Raw genomic sequence first — 14,664 nt, 5'->3', positions numbered from 1 at the left:
GAACAACACTTTTAGTTTCATTTTATTTTTTACTCTTTTGGTAAGTATCTAAGTACTTCAAATATTTGTCAAGCGAATTGCCAGATTCTTTGTAAAATAGACAAATGGGAATGTGCAAATATCGTTACATAATCATAATATAATGTCTGGAATATACACAATAGGTTCTCTATGAATAGTTTATATTGTACATTTTAAAAGTAAAATGGTAAGGAAAAGTAGAGCGTGCTTTATGAGGTTCTGTAAAATCAAAAAAATAATTAAAACAAATTATCAATTAAACATTTATTAGTGATTTTTTCTCTATATATAAACATTTGTTTTCGTTATGAAAATATGAATTATTGTAAAATCAATTTTCACATGGGAAAACTAATATATATAGTATGGTTTAAGGTTTTGACTTTTAACATCATGCATAATATAGTAAATTCACATTTTTTTTTTTTAAGAATTTGGCGACGTAATACTAGTTTAACGTACATAATATAATATATATTATATTAAATGTTATCGTAAATATATTAGTGCATTACACTATTGCTACTTTTTATTTTCATAAAATATAGAGACACGTATATAAAATAAAATTTATTATGAGTAAGAATATATTATATTAAAATCAATAAAATCTAATACATATATATTTTAAATGCTTGAAAAAAATTTATAATTATAATAATAGTTTTACAAAGTCGAATGCTAAAAATGAACAAAAAAAAATGTAACTGTCTGAAAAACGGTTTTCACTTGGTAAATACAAGTGCGCAGCGGGAAATTTGGGAAGAAATATTACGTCGATTTTATTTTTTTGAAACTTTTGGGGCACACGCAATCAATGTTCGATCATTGATCACGTTTTGACACGGTTTTTATATGGCTAGCGCAAATAATGATAAGATTCAAGTGTCGCTGATTAAGGAGGTGACCACATACGATATTTTAACCTAATTAAACACATTTTTATTCTTGTATTTGACCTAACCTTCTAACCTCTCGTCATTGACCAAACGTTCCAAAACGATTTTGACTTGATTTTTGTGTGATCTTCGGCCGAAATCCACGTCAATGCGTTAGGAGTACACATACAGTGGCGAAGCACAATGTAACAAGTTGGTACAAATCAATTTAATATTAACTCCCAGATCCACCCACAGATATTCGTCGGCTTTTTTTTGTTGAGGGAGGGGGTGAGTTATTAATTTTAAGCAGACACCGTAGCCCTTAAGGACAATAAAAAAAAAAATAATTTTTACTGATGGAAAATTTTGGATTCAGAAAATTATATATGTTCTAGATATAGGTACTAACATAGGTAGTAAGTTCACAATGAAAACACTGCAAGCTCATTTCAATGGACATGTTTTGTTTTATAACGGAAAAATGTTAGAAACAATAATCAAGATCGAATGTGATCAAAATACACGATACAGAGCGTCTCACTGTGGAGGTAGGAAAATAAAAAGCGATATCGTTCAGAAGAGATTAGGATCCGCGGGTGCATGATAAATATTATTATCTAATGTTCTATACCAAATATGTTGCTGTATATATGGATAAAATGTATGATATTTTATGTTAACCGATGTTTATTTACCGTGAGGAATTCGGCGTTTTAAGGACAAACAGTCTAGGTATAATATATTATTACGGCTGAGGGAAGACGATGTCAAGATAAAAAATAAAAAGAGAAAAATACAAGTTCCACTCGGGATCTGAAACGTCGTCCCGCAGTCATATAATATGTAAAGGTCTTTAGCCCCCTCCCACCAAGCGATCGAGTTTGTATATATATGTGGTATACAATAAAGGTACGTCAAAATACTTCACCCCCTCGACCCTCCACCGACGACTGACGACGTGTACTTTGGCTCGACTCGGTCAGACGAAAATCTGGAGCGGGGTGTCTGTCGAGGCGCAAGGACATCGTAGTGGCGCGGATATAATAATAATATATCTACCAATGCGTGGAGAAACGGAAAGTGGGGAGGGGAGGACGTACCTAATAAATATTCAAAGTATATTATGTTGTTCTCGACGTCAGATTCTGGTCGTAAAAACCGTTTTATTGTTAAGGCGGCGGCGGTGGTGGCGGCCACACGGTGTGTCACAGAGTGTACACTTTATTATTAAAATGATAAAAACCGAGGGAAAAAATAAAATGTATAGAAACCGAATAAATCATGCGCCGGCGCGGCGTGTCATATATATATATATATATACACACGGGTTTATACGAAATTGCATAAGCCAATATATTTTCATGTCAAGCGTTTTTCTTTTTCATTTTTATCGCATGTATAATGTATAATATATAATAATATGAGTACCTATTATTATATGTTACAGGTTAGTATGCAGTAATCGTTTTTCGTTGCAGGAGGGGTGGGAGTTCCTATCCTGGCGTCGCAAGTTCAAAATAAAAATAGGCAATAAAAGTTATAATTGTAATGATAATAATAATAATAATAATAATAATAATAATATAATATAAAGTAATGGTAATATTAACATACGTATTTTACAATAATAATAATCAATGTCATATTATAATATTTGATACGTTTTACATCATTCGCATACAATACGCACGAATATTATACTACGCGGCGTCGACAATATTATATTTTTGATATAGGTACCACTAAGTTCATCGGATCGGAGTTGTTTTTAGTAACCATACTTAAACAATAATAATATGTACCATAATCGAACAGCATGCGCGCATGTATTAGTAATTAGTATAATACATATTATTATAATCCTAACAATACCTATCTATATAATATAATATTATTGGGATTATCGTCACTAGAGTACACGTAAAATATATAGAATATAGTATTATGGTATTTCGATATTTACAGTTACGTAATGTCATTACGTCGTAATAGGCATTACGGAGGAGAAAAAAACCTTAAGCGCGTAAATAATTGTATATTAATTTTTTTTATTCTTCACAATATAGGCGTCGTTGATAGGACGAAGTATCTTAACGGCGGCGACAAAAGCGGAGACTGTATCGTCGGCGAAAAAACAAATAATAATAATATGTCGACGCAACAATAATAACGGCAATATTATTATTACTATTTCGGAATGACGGGCGTGTGTGTCGTATATAAAATAAAATATATAAACACACAGTTTTGCGCACTGCGGCGGCGGCGGTGGACATATTATTTTACTCGCACTCTCCACCGAACACGCGAATATTACCCACAGCCGTCGCCGACAAATGGGTAACTGCGACAAAAGCCAAATCTTGCACGTCTATATAGTGTCTGTTTTGTCTGTGTGTCTGTTCACGTATCATTTGAAAGAGATATACACGTCGAACGTGAGTTTTGGTTTTCGGTGTGTGTGTGTGTGTGTGTGTGTGTGTGAATATGACGTATAGTACCTTGAAAAGTGTGTCAATGTTATTGGAACGCCATCATCGCGTATATAGAATGTTATCACTATTTTATTTGTTCACACGGATTCGATTCAGATATAATATTTTGTATTAATATAGAGTAAAAGGACGACTAGGATAGTATATAATAATAATAATAATATATTGTTATAATATCGTTGATGTCACAATGACGACATCAAGCAACATGTATTATATTATAATATTACTATAAAAAATACGATAAAAATAAAACAAGCGGCCGGGGAATCGTGCGCCCCGATAAAACTATAACGACGAGCGGATGACCGTATAATATTACACCGGAGCGGTGGTGGCTGCATATTATAACTTGTAGTGTTATGTATAATATTATAGAAAGATAAGACAGATCTATTATATTATCGTGATGGCTCTTGTCCTATATACATAGAAGCTTTGAATAGATCTCTATGAAGGCTGTACGTATAGTAATAATATATAGATCTAAAATATTATGCGACTGTTTGTATCGATCGGCGGCATTTACAGGCTAGCCGAGAACAAGGCGCCGGCGACGACGGTCAGGAGCTGTCGGAAGAGGAACCCGTCGGAGAGGGCCGGCACTCCGCCGCTGTTGACGATTTCCGGCGACGTCCGGACCACGATCGGTTCGGTGTATTCGCTGTAACCGGCCCGGTTCCTGGCCAGGATTTTCGTTATGTATTCGGTGTTGGGCTTGAGGTTGACTAGTGCAAAAGGACCTGAAACACGCACCGCGAGTACCAGCGTTTCGTTTATTATGCGAAGTATAGTAATAATTAATAATAAATTAATGGAAAACTGCCGCCGGGGCTCATCTCAGCAGCAGGTTTCGCGTGTATAGTAATAAAATAATATATAGTCGTACTACGAGTTTAGTTAGCTAGTTTGTAAGCATACCTAAGTATATAGTATTAGTATTAGCAGCGGCGTGTGATGGTAATAAATAATTATTATACAACAACTTTCTTTCGGCTAGGTACTGCTGCAGTTATATCATAGGCTGTAATTGCCGCTGCACGAGCTGGGCATCGGGCGGGAGGGGCGGGGGGGGAGTCGGTTACACGTACCTTCGGTGGTATTGAAGTTCATCATGTCGAAACTTTCGAAAGTGTTTCCGCTGGGTTCCACGACTTTCGTCACGTACTCGACTCTGTAGCCAATCAACTCGTCCCCTTTGTCGTTGGGCACCACTTGCAGTTCGATGTAGTTGTCGCCGACACGCGCCACCGACAGACCGCTGGGCGTTTTCGGCTTGAACCCTTCGATCAGGTTGAACCGTCTGGTGATTTTGCCCAAATTATTCGCGGCCGTGCACGAGTACGATCCCAACTTTTCCGGTCTGTTGAACGTCACCTGGAAGGGCGTATACAAACACGCGATACGTATATAATACTATGGTATACAGTATATGGTAAAGGGTTCACTATATTATAATATTGTACATGATAAAATATGAACCATTAAAAAAGTTATAACACGAATACCTGTGAGCACAGAGTACACTATTGACAACACGCAATGGTTCACGCATTATATTGAAACTATAATATAATTAAGTATTTTGTAATACGATACTGTAGAAATTACCTAATCGAAGAATTCGTAAAATACACCAAGGCACAGTTATTTTTATTTTGTCACCCTTTCCGCATTGTGATAACTTCACTCTCAATTTCAATGACCATATGGGTTAGCTTCAAATATATTATGGGACTGGTAAATGTTTAAGCCAAATTGTTTAGAAGTGATAGCAAAAACAATTCTCAGCAAATATTATTGTTTGACTATGGAATGTATCATATATATGCATATTTGCAGAAACGTAGAAAGGAGTGTGCGGCAAACCGTAATTAAATCAATGTTTTCCAATATTAATATATTGTATATTATTTAAATATTTAGTATATCCCTTGATTTGTTCGAAACGTGGCACTTCACACGAATACTCCGATTAAATCGCAAATAAAAAAAGTATTTAACTAGAAATATCAGCGAAACATTTTATAAATGAATGCCGTCTCAAACGTTTCCGCCCGCATGACATTTTTTTAAATAAGAAAAAAAAATGTAAATAAAATATTTTACATAACCTGAAGGAGTAATGTAATTTATAATATACCAAAATATAATCATACTAATTAACTGCGTTGTTATAATATGGTGTTTTAATATCGAATGTTATGCAAGTCATGCAATCATACATAATTTTATACTCCAATTAAAATATTGAAAACAACATCTGGTGGTCAATGGTTAAGTCAGTCAGTTAAGCTTCTAAAAATTTCAAAAACGAAGATCGAATCGTTTAACTATAAGTACCGAAAAACATTTGCTTGTACGGCCTTCGAAATCATTACACATCCAGCGAAAATACAATATTTTTATACCTCGACCGGCGGTTCTAATTTCATTCTGAAACGGCACCGCGGTATATGGCGAGGAGAACCTAACCTAACCTGGGAGACCACAAAATTAGGTATTATGTTTTTCTTGTAACATACCGTACACCAGGTTCATAGTAATAACATTTTATACATTATATATACACAGCATATGTAATAAAATACGTACGATGTAGTGGTCGGATGGGTTGATGAAGGGTTTTCCGTTGAAACTCCATGACATGTTTGCCTCTGGTTCAGCTGAATTCTGACACGTTAAATTAACCGAGTCCGACTGGAATACGTACAGGTCAACGGGATCACCTTCCATGTGGCTCAAAAACACCGGTTTGTCTGCGGGGAAAAAAAATGTGATATAGGCATTATTATATTGATCGAACGCAAACACAATATAAGTGATAACATTAATAATTTTATAGGTGATGTTATTTTATTGTTATGATGGTTCTTGTATTGAGCTGATGATGATCACATCAGTGAATCATCAATTAAGTTAGTGGTCGACATCGAGTGACAACAGTGTACTCGTCATTTATATTTTTGATTGCGATATTTGTGTGTGAGTGCTCAATTTTTAATCATTAAATATATTAAACTTTAGTCGATGGCCATTATCGTTTTAAAGTTTAGAATATAAAAATAGTAATAAACTTAAATACCTAAAGGATATTATGTTAAAGTATCATCTCCATTGTACAATGATATAGATAAACATAAAAGACAAATATTGCAGACATATATTTCTTACAAATAAATTTACCGAAAGAACGTACTATTTAAGTTAATCTTATACAGTAAACTTTTAGGATCTTGGAAGTAGAGACCATATTTTTACTGTCAGTTTTGGATAATATGAACCCCTCTATTGGCGATAAAATCCGACCGTGTCTACCGACCAAACTCTACTCTCTCCACTACAATAAGCCATAAATCCAAAGGTACGTATGTTATTAAAATATGTTTGATTTTTATACTCGAAATCCGTCGCCTTCTTAAACCAAAATAAAAAAATTCAAAATATGAAAAAATCTGAAAACTTAACTCGAGGGTCTTAAAATATTTTAAGAAAAAAATACTAATTCAATATATTTCAATTATATTGACGGTTTAGAAAGTTTCTAATATTAATATATTTTTTTCATTCTGTCGGGGATATAATGTGGTATATATTAATACCACGGATACCTTGGAATTATGTGTATGTACTTGGTATGATATATCATATAGATATAGAAATAATATAATATATGTTATTATCATGATGTAGGATTATAATACTACATCAGACAACGAAGACTGCATATCCGTTTTATTTATACTTTCATAGTACGACTAATTGAAGAGCTTTTGTTTGAGTTTTAGAAAGCAGAATATAGTGATGAAAACATAATGCCACAATAACTCTGATAGTGGATGGTATTTATTATTATTTTGTAATGCTTCAGTGTTTGCAATTAATTATTATAATTAATATTATATTTATAGTGGAATTTACAGATGATGAATTGTAATCCAGAAAAGGTGTAAGACATTTTCTCATTCTTAAGAATCAACAATAATTCGTTTTGGATTTTAAATTTTAATAGGTTCTAATTACCTATCTATTTACTTTTTACTCCCTTACTCTTTAGAAAAACAATTTTATGAAAATAGTTTAAAGAAAAAATCCATATAATATCCATTAATTATTTAGGTTTTATGATATTTTAAAGTTAAATTCATATAATAGATACCTATGTATCATTTACATAATTGATCAGGTACCTATTTATTAAAATAACAATAATATATATTCTGTAATTCATTTATTAAATACCTACTATAAAAGTATGAATAACAAGATATTTTACATTTTTAATGATTTAAGCAAACAACTTAGGTATTCTCCTTTGTAAACATAAACTTTTTCTTTATATTAAAATAAATACTTCTCTAAAGGTGTAAGGTGCAGAGTGAAATTAGAGTTCAAAATATTGTTAATTTATTCATCCGAGTACTCGCAATCTAATGTTACACGTGTCATAACAAATCTAATCATGACATACTGGCACATCTTGGATCACTGATTCTAATCAGACCTTTAAAGTTTAAACCCAAAAATAATCTATTTTTTAATTATTAATTTGAAATTTTTAGAAAAATGATAATTTACGTTGTGATAAATGTATTTATTTTTTTTTTCTATATTTAAATTTGTATCCCTATCATTTTTATAAAATAATAAAATAAATATAATAAATATATGGCTGTATGTAAAATTACACCAATGTTTGCAGTGTTAAGGCATATTAATACCTACCGAAAGATTACAAGAATAACTTCCACAAAACTAAAATATAAATTTTAAACGTATTATATTATAATATAAAAATTCAAAAATCCATACGCATCTTTTTTCAATGCAACTTCAACAACTAACTTCGTAATAAAAAAAATATTGTACTTTTAATATAATATTGTTTCAGTAGGGAATCGTTATTTTCTTTTATTAAGAAATGTCACGAACGACTATATAAATATAGGTCAGATTCATCGAAAAAATTATTTTTTAAAATATAAATTTGACAGTTGAGTGTAATACATAACAATAAATAATAGTATATAGTGTAATAGTTCGTAAAGGGAAAGTAGTGGCACATATTTATTAGGTACATAAATAAAAATAGGTCTCCTCGATCTATATACGATCAATAAATATAGTTGGTACTACTAAATACGGAAGACGATTAATGGCTCACATATTTTTCTTATGCAATTATTGCAGTATATTAAGTAGGCATCCTTAATTTTATTTGGCATTGAATCAAGTGCATACTCACGTCTGACTTTTAATTCGATTACAGTACTTCCGGAAACACTGGACTTGTTAGTGGTCTCGAAAGCTCTGCAAGTGTATTTACCCGAATCCAGGTGTGTCACGTTCCGCACCATCAGCCCGCCTTCGAGCACCGAATACTTTCCGCCTGTGTGAGAAGAGCATAATAATGTTATGATAGTATTATTCGATCAAGTACGTATATAATATGTATAGTGCAGGAGCTTTTGACCAAACCCATTTCAGCTCACTCGATTTTTTTATAGTCTTTAAAATCGCGCCTCCATCCTGAATACAATACAAAAAAATAGGCAAAAGTGTAAACCATATCGGGACAAATCAACCAATTTACCACGTCTACCACTAACACCAAATAATTCTGAATCATTTAAAGGTGTTATAAAAAAACGGAACTCAATAATTCAGACTCAAACCTATAAAAAGTAATTTGTGAAGTTTAAAAAAAAATTATTTAAAATTTGTTTTTCATGTGCTTGAGCCCAAGTTTATGCCTAACACTAACTCTTTAGATTATAAAAAAATCAAAAGAGGTAAAATTTGTAAGGTCGAACCGTCAGTAGCTCCTGAACTTACTATATTATTACTATACTATACTATATTATTGCAACCTTCACCGTGGTTTAACGGTCATAATAAGGGTGCCCAAACACTATTATACTACATGATTAATAACAATAATAATATTATAATAGTACTAACTTGTCGTTTTTTCTTTTAATGTCTGACCATTGTAAGACCACATAAAAGTGGGGTTTGTGTTGCCCTTCACCTTACACTTGATGAAGTAGTCTGTGTACTCGTTGGTGATCTGTTCGGCAGGCGTGTCGAATTCCAATATTTCTGTCAACAGAATCACACGGTATAGTTAACTTTTTTTTTTTACATTTCACATATTATTTTAGATAAGATGATGTGGTAAGACACAAAAATAAAGTAGCAATGAGATGACACCGCCAACGACCTACAGTGGGTGGGCGACCCCCTCAAACGCGACACGGGTTCAACGCTGATATAATCTTACACTCGCTTCCTTAGAGGTCATGTATTATATTTTTTGTCGTCGTTGAATGTGTGTGTGTGTGTGTGTGCTTATAACGTTTTCGAATACACATTTATGTACTTATATATAGTTGGAAGCTTACACACACACATACACATACACTGGTATCGATTTTGTACTGCGGAATGATATACGAGGTCGCGTCGCTATTTTCATTACACGCGACATTGCTAATCCTAATTAACTCTATATTTCACCACAGTGCGATATCACGTCATCGTCGTAGTCGCGGGTATAGAAACCAATTTTTAACGCGAATCCTGAACGCTGTGGCGGGCCGGACTGATTTCGTAGGGCGTGTACGATAATATTCCGCCACGGGTATTAGTATTGTTTTTATTACCTACGTAGGATAATAGTTAACTATATTGTTATTATTTATTAGTCTATTACGAATGAGAAACCTAAATATGGCTGACGACAGCGTGGGTGCGACGACAGGGTTTTTAAAATATTTTTCTTTGACGTTTTATTTATTTATTTTTTTATCATTATATAGCTCGTAACATGGGACGGTATTCATCGAAGAGTTCGTGATGAAATCATATCCGAACACACAAACTTTTCTAGGAAAAAAAGTTAAAATATAAACGTGATTTAAAATGTCGTCCTATATAACAGTATATTATGATACCTATGTTCTATGTGGTACACATAACTGCTAAATGATCGACGGCTGCTTTACTATTTTAAAGTTTTCAATCTACATGAATGTGCGGATCGCGGCTGCACTCGTTGAGGAGTACTTCAACCCTGGAGCTTTATTATGTGCCTATACATTTTATAATGGGTTACTTTCTAAATATATACATTTTTTGTTTATATATATGTACACATACACATAAAAAGGTTGATCATGTGACATTTCGCGCAGAGCACACTTTCAACCGGGTCAGGTTATTCACATATACAATGTTTGAAAGGCAAAAATGTACGTTAAAGGTACCTCGGAGTGTAAATTTCAACTAGTCGTGCCGTCAATATTGTGTATACAGTTTGTAGACTGAGCTGTGCTGTGGTGCTATTGATTTTACAATGTTGAGTTTTTTTTTGAACATAAAACACTATTTGAGGTCATAAATAACGATCAAGATATTTCATTCGGCACAATATGTATGTAGATTGGAAATCGAACATGGATTGTAACGTCAATTTTTCAATTCCCAAGAAGATTTTGAAAAAAATTGTGAAAAACCACAGAACACGTTGATCTTTTATTAAAACAAAATGCTGCAGTGGCATTTTGTGCAAAACCAAATCCTACTCAGGTTTGATTTTTCAAGATGGACGAGTGATCGTTTGTTACTTCGAAATAATAAAAAAATAATCATCACAAACTTGAGAGGAAATGAGTGAAATGAGTACTATCACCCTTACCCGATATTAATGCGTATAGGAAGCGCTATGAACATGATTTTTCTGTGCATTCTGTGGTGGTATGATTTTCTATTTATCATTATACTTCCATACCTGATCGTATAATATAGAGGCTAATACGAATAAGACTGAGAACACCACAATAAGAACAACATGTGCCAACTTTTTGAAAGTCATGAAGAACATTTTAAAGGGATGTCAGTAAGCGTGATTTTCTACAGCTCTAGAAATCGTTTTTCGTTCGCGATGATTTATTATCGTTCTCAAATTTAATATCACAATTATTACACAACAACTGTCTTAGGACAACGATATGAGACGTTTTCCCAATAACCACGGTCCCTGTATCCTGTCTGTAATCCTTTAAAGCTTTTTTAGAATACGTTATATCATAATATTTAATATTAATAATTAAAATATTGAATTTGTTCTTATATAATTAGTTGTTTTTAATTATTAAAGATTAATAACACAGTGGTGGTCAAACGGTGGATGGATGAGGGAGGAGATCCATCATATCTTTTTTATCAATATTTATGATCTTATAGCCACACATTTTATTGTTAATAGCTAATCAAATAGTTAAAAAGTTAAATAGTGATACAAAATCAGCCGTACTCCCGCCCCTCCCCCATGACAAAATCATTTTACCAACACTGCGAATAAAGAATTTATATTCATTGTGTTCAAATATTTAACGATGGTTATCGGATGTTCATGTTTCGTTTTATTTACACATACGTGAGTACATATTCAATTGCTAGAATAATTATTATTTTGATAAAATTTAAATAAAATTAAAATTGTGAAGAACATAATACATAAAGGCTACAAACTAATTCGTTAGTTGGCATTTACAATTATGCAATTAAACTCCACACATGTAATATATACATACATAAGGATTCAATTGACTTATATCCTATTTTATTATCGATGGAAAAATTATAACAAGCATTCAACTATTAACGATAATTGGAAGGGAGAAGTTGGAGAAGATGGATCAATTGTTCCAGAACATATATAGTCAATTATCCAGAAACACATTGCTCACGCATATTATGCTATACAATAATTATTGTAACTCGACCAAGGGTATTCAATTATATGATATCGTTGGCATGCAATAATGGTCTGTTAGAGATAATAACGGATAGTCACGAGACCATTTTTTTTTCATATTACAACTAAATTATTCGGTACAGGTGAATAATTGAGACTGCAAAAGAAAAATCACGAAAACCAATGTTATGTACAGGCAGTAGGCGAATCCGACAAACGGCGGTGGTCGTCACCAAGTACTTGTTAAAATATTACGATGTCACAACAGTAAATAATGTTACACTTACTATAAGACTAGGTGATACGTATGTGAACGTCGCGTTTGGCAATTATTATATTTCTAGCCACCCCCCCCCCCTCCCCTCGGCGCGCCGGCACCCAAATTGACGATAAAATAATATTATAACGTACCGGGGGCACGGAATGACAGCGAGACGGTTGGAGGTGTGGCGGAGTGGAATAGCGTGTTGGAAAACTCGTCTGGAGTTATAAATTATATAAGCTGATTAAAAAAATAAGGGAACGGTTCACCTCCGTTGATCGAGGCTAGGCGGTGACTTTCGTTTGAGCCTACATTCCCCCGTACAGGTCCTCTCTTTTTTCCTGCCCACATCACGCGATTTTCATTCGAAACCCGATACTTATATATATATATATTCACACGAGTATAAATCACATTTTCCTTTCCGTCGACATAAACGGTTTAAAATAAATGACTACTGACATAGTCGCGTTGGCCGCGCGCGCGATCGCTCTACCGCTCCACCGTCCGACCGGTATTAGGATTATTATTATTACTTTTATTATTATTATTATTATATATAAACAGTTTACACAGATAGATAGATAGGTAGGTTATGTATAGAAAATGACATTTCGCACCCGAATACGATTTCAGATAAGAAAAATATACCAAATAGGCTTCGTCGGAGCTGTGGTATTCTCTTATATATATATATATATACATATATATATATATATGTGTATAGCGCTATCCATTTCTCGGGCAATATTCCTTTATATAATATTATCCTTTACTGTTCGCCAACACGCATGTATTCTTCTCTTATTTTTTTTTTTTTTTGTCACTAGCGCGCTGTCTTTTCCAGTTTATTTATATTTGAGTTTTTTTTTCCGTCCGCGACGTGAAAACAAACTTAAGTAAAGGAGCCGTATCACACGGTAGAAAACTTTTCAAACTTTTTATATACCTACTTAAAAGGAATATACTACGTAAATATATATATATATATATATGGTAAGTGTGTAGGTATATGTAAATTTGAATAATCTCGAGGAGAAAAACTTTAACGCATATATATATAGGTATCGCGTATAATATACCACCGGCCGCCGCCGCTTGTTTAATTTTACACAAAAACGGTTACTTTTCATCCATGCCCGAGCCCGATAACATAAAAAAATAATAATTCCCAAAAACTAAATTTATAATAATATTATATAATATTACACTAAACTAGTTATTTTTGACTGCAGTGCGGCTGCCAAAATGATAATAATATTATTATCACTGTCCGGTGACTGTGTACGCACGACCGGGGTCAGGGACGATGACAAACGGCAGCAAACTCATGATATAGCATCGACGGTCGCAGAAGTTCGTTATAAATTATTTTTCCGACCGAAATCGTGTCTGTTTTGGATTTGAAATTGAATTCGAAATTGAAATTAAACGGTTTCTCTCGTTGTATTACGCACACAAAGTGTTTGTATTATACTTATATTTGTCCAATATATCGACCGAAGTATCTCCCCGGCGATGTTGTGGAGGGTGGGTGAATCGGTATGCGTGTGGGTGAATCGGTGTGTGTGTGGGTGGATGGATGGGTTGGTGGGCGAGTGCGAGTGTACCGTGCTACCATGCCGTGAATTTTTTTTTCACACGCCATAATATAATATATATATTTAACTCTGATATGTATTAACATTTTACATGACGTATATTATTCTATTTCCGTGTAACGCGACGTTACAGAAAAAGACGGGGAAACTCTCGTGGATTTAATGTACATGTATTTTTCGATATATTATAATACGCACAGTGTTTACAGCAATAAAGGAGTTGAGACTTTTACATTTCGATATCGAATTTATAGCACACGTCCCAGGGACAAACCGTGTTAAATAATTGTATTATAATCGCTCAACTAATATATTCGCAACAATTAACAGTAATAATAATAATAATAATTTTTTTTTTAAATACATAATAATATGCTGGTTATATCGTTATTTAACTATTTAAGCCATATCAATTTAATTCACATGCTCGTCAATTTGTGTCACGTCCGATTAAATAAATGTCACGATTCCGTAAATAACTGTTTGGTGAATAATTTACCAAAGGTTTTAATTAAAATAACTAACGTATATTTAATTTACCAATGTCAAATTTATTTTTTAAATAGTTTAAATAAAAATCTAATGATTAGGCTCACTCCGTATTGTGTAGCGTGTTAAAACATAAAAGTTTTGGTACATTTTT

At 33.1% G+C, this 14,664-nt stretch overlaps 1 protein-coding gene across 1 annotated transcript in view; it reads right to left on the bottom strand.

Moving 5' to 3' along the window:
* Positions 1-1,082: 1,082 nt before the first annotated feature.
* Positions 1,083-14,664, bottom strand: part of LOC111038118 (neural cell adhesion molecule 1-like) — a 61,004-nt gene continuing 47,422 nt past the window's right edge. Inside the window, exons 3-7 of the mRNA XM_022321062.1 lie at positions 9,359-9,499; positions 8,643-8,786; positions 5,993-6,156; positions 4,489-4,774; positions 1,083-4,140 (exon numbers count right to left, since the gene is read on the bottom strand). Coding sequence (XP_022176754.1) covers positions 3,923-4,140; positions 4,489-4,774; positions 5,993-6,156; positions 8,643-8,786; positions 9,359-9,499 — 953 coding nt within the window. The 3' untranslated portion in view covers positions 1,083-3,922. The remainder of the gene's footprint in view (positions 4,141-4,488; positions 4,775-5,992; positions 6,157-8,642; positions 8,787-9,358; positions 9,500-14,664) is intronic.

This window comes from Myzus persicae, unplaced genomic scaffold, assembly GCF_001856785.1.
Source record: "Myzus persicae strain clone G006 unplaced genomic scaffold, MPER_G0061.0, whole genome shotgun sequence".
Taxonomy (NCBI): Eukaryota; Metazoa; Arthropoda; class Insecta; order Hemiptera; family Aphididae; genus Myzus; species Myzus persicae.
This window is presented reverse-complemented; position numbering and strand designations above follow the sequence as displayed.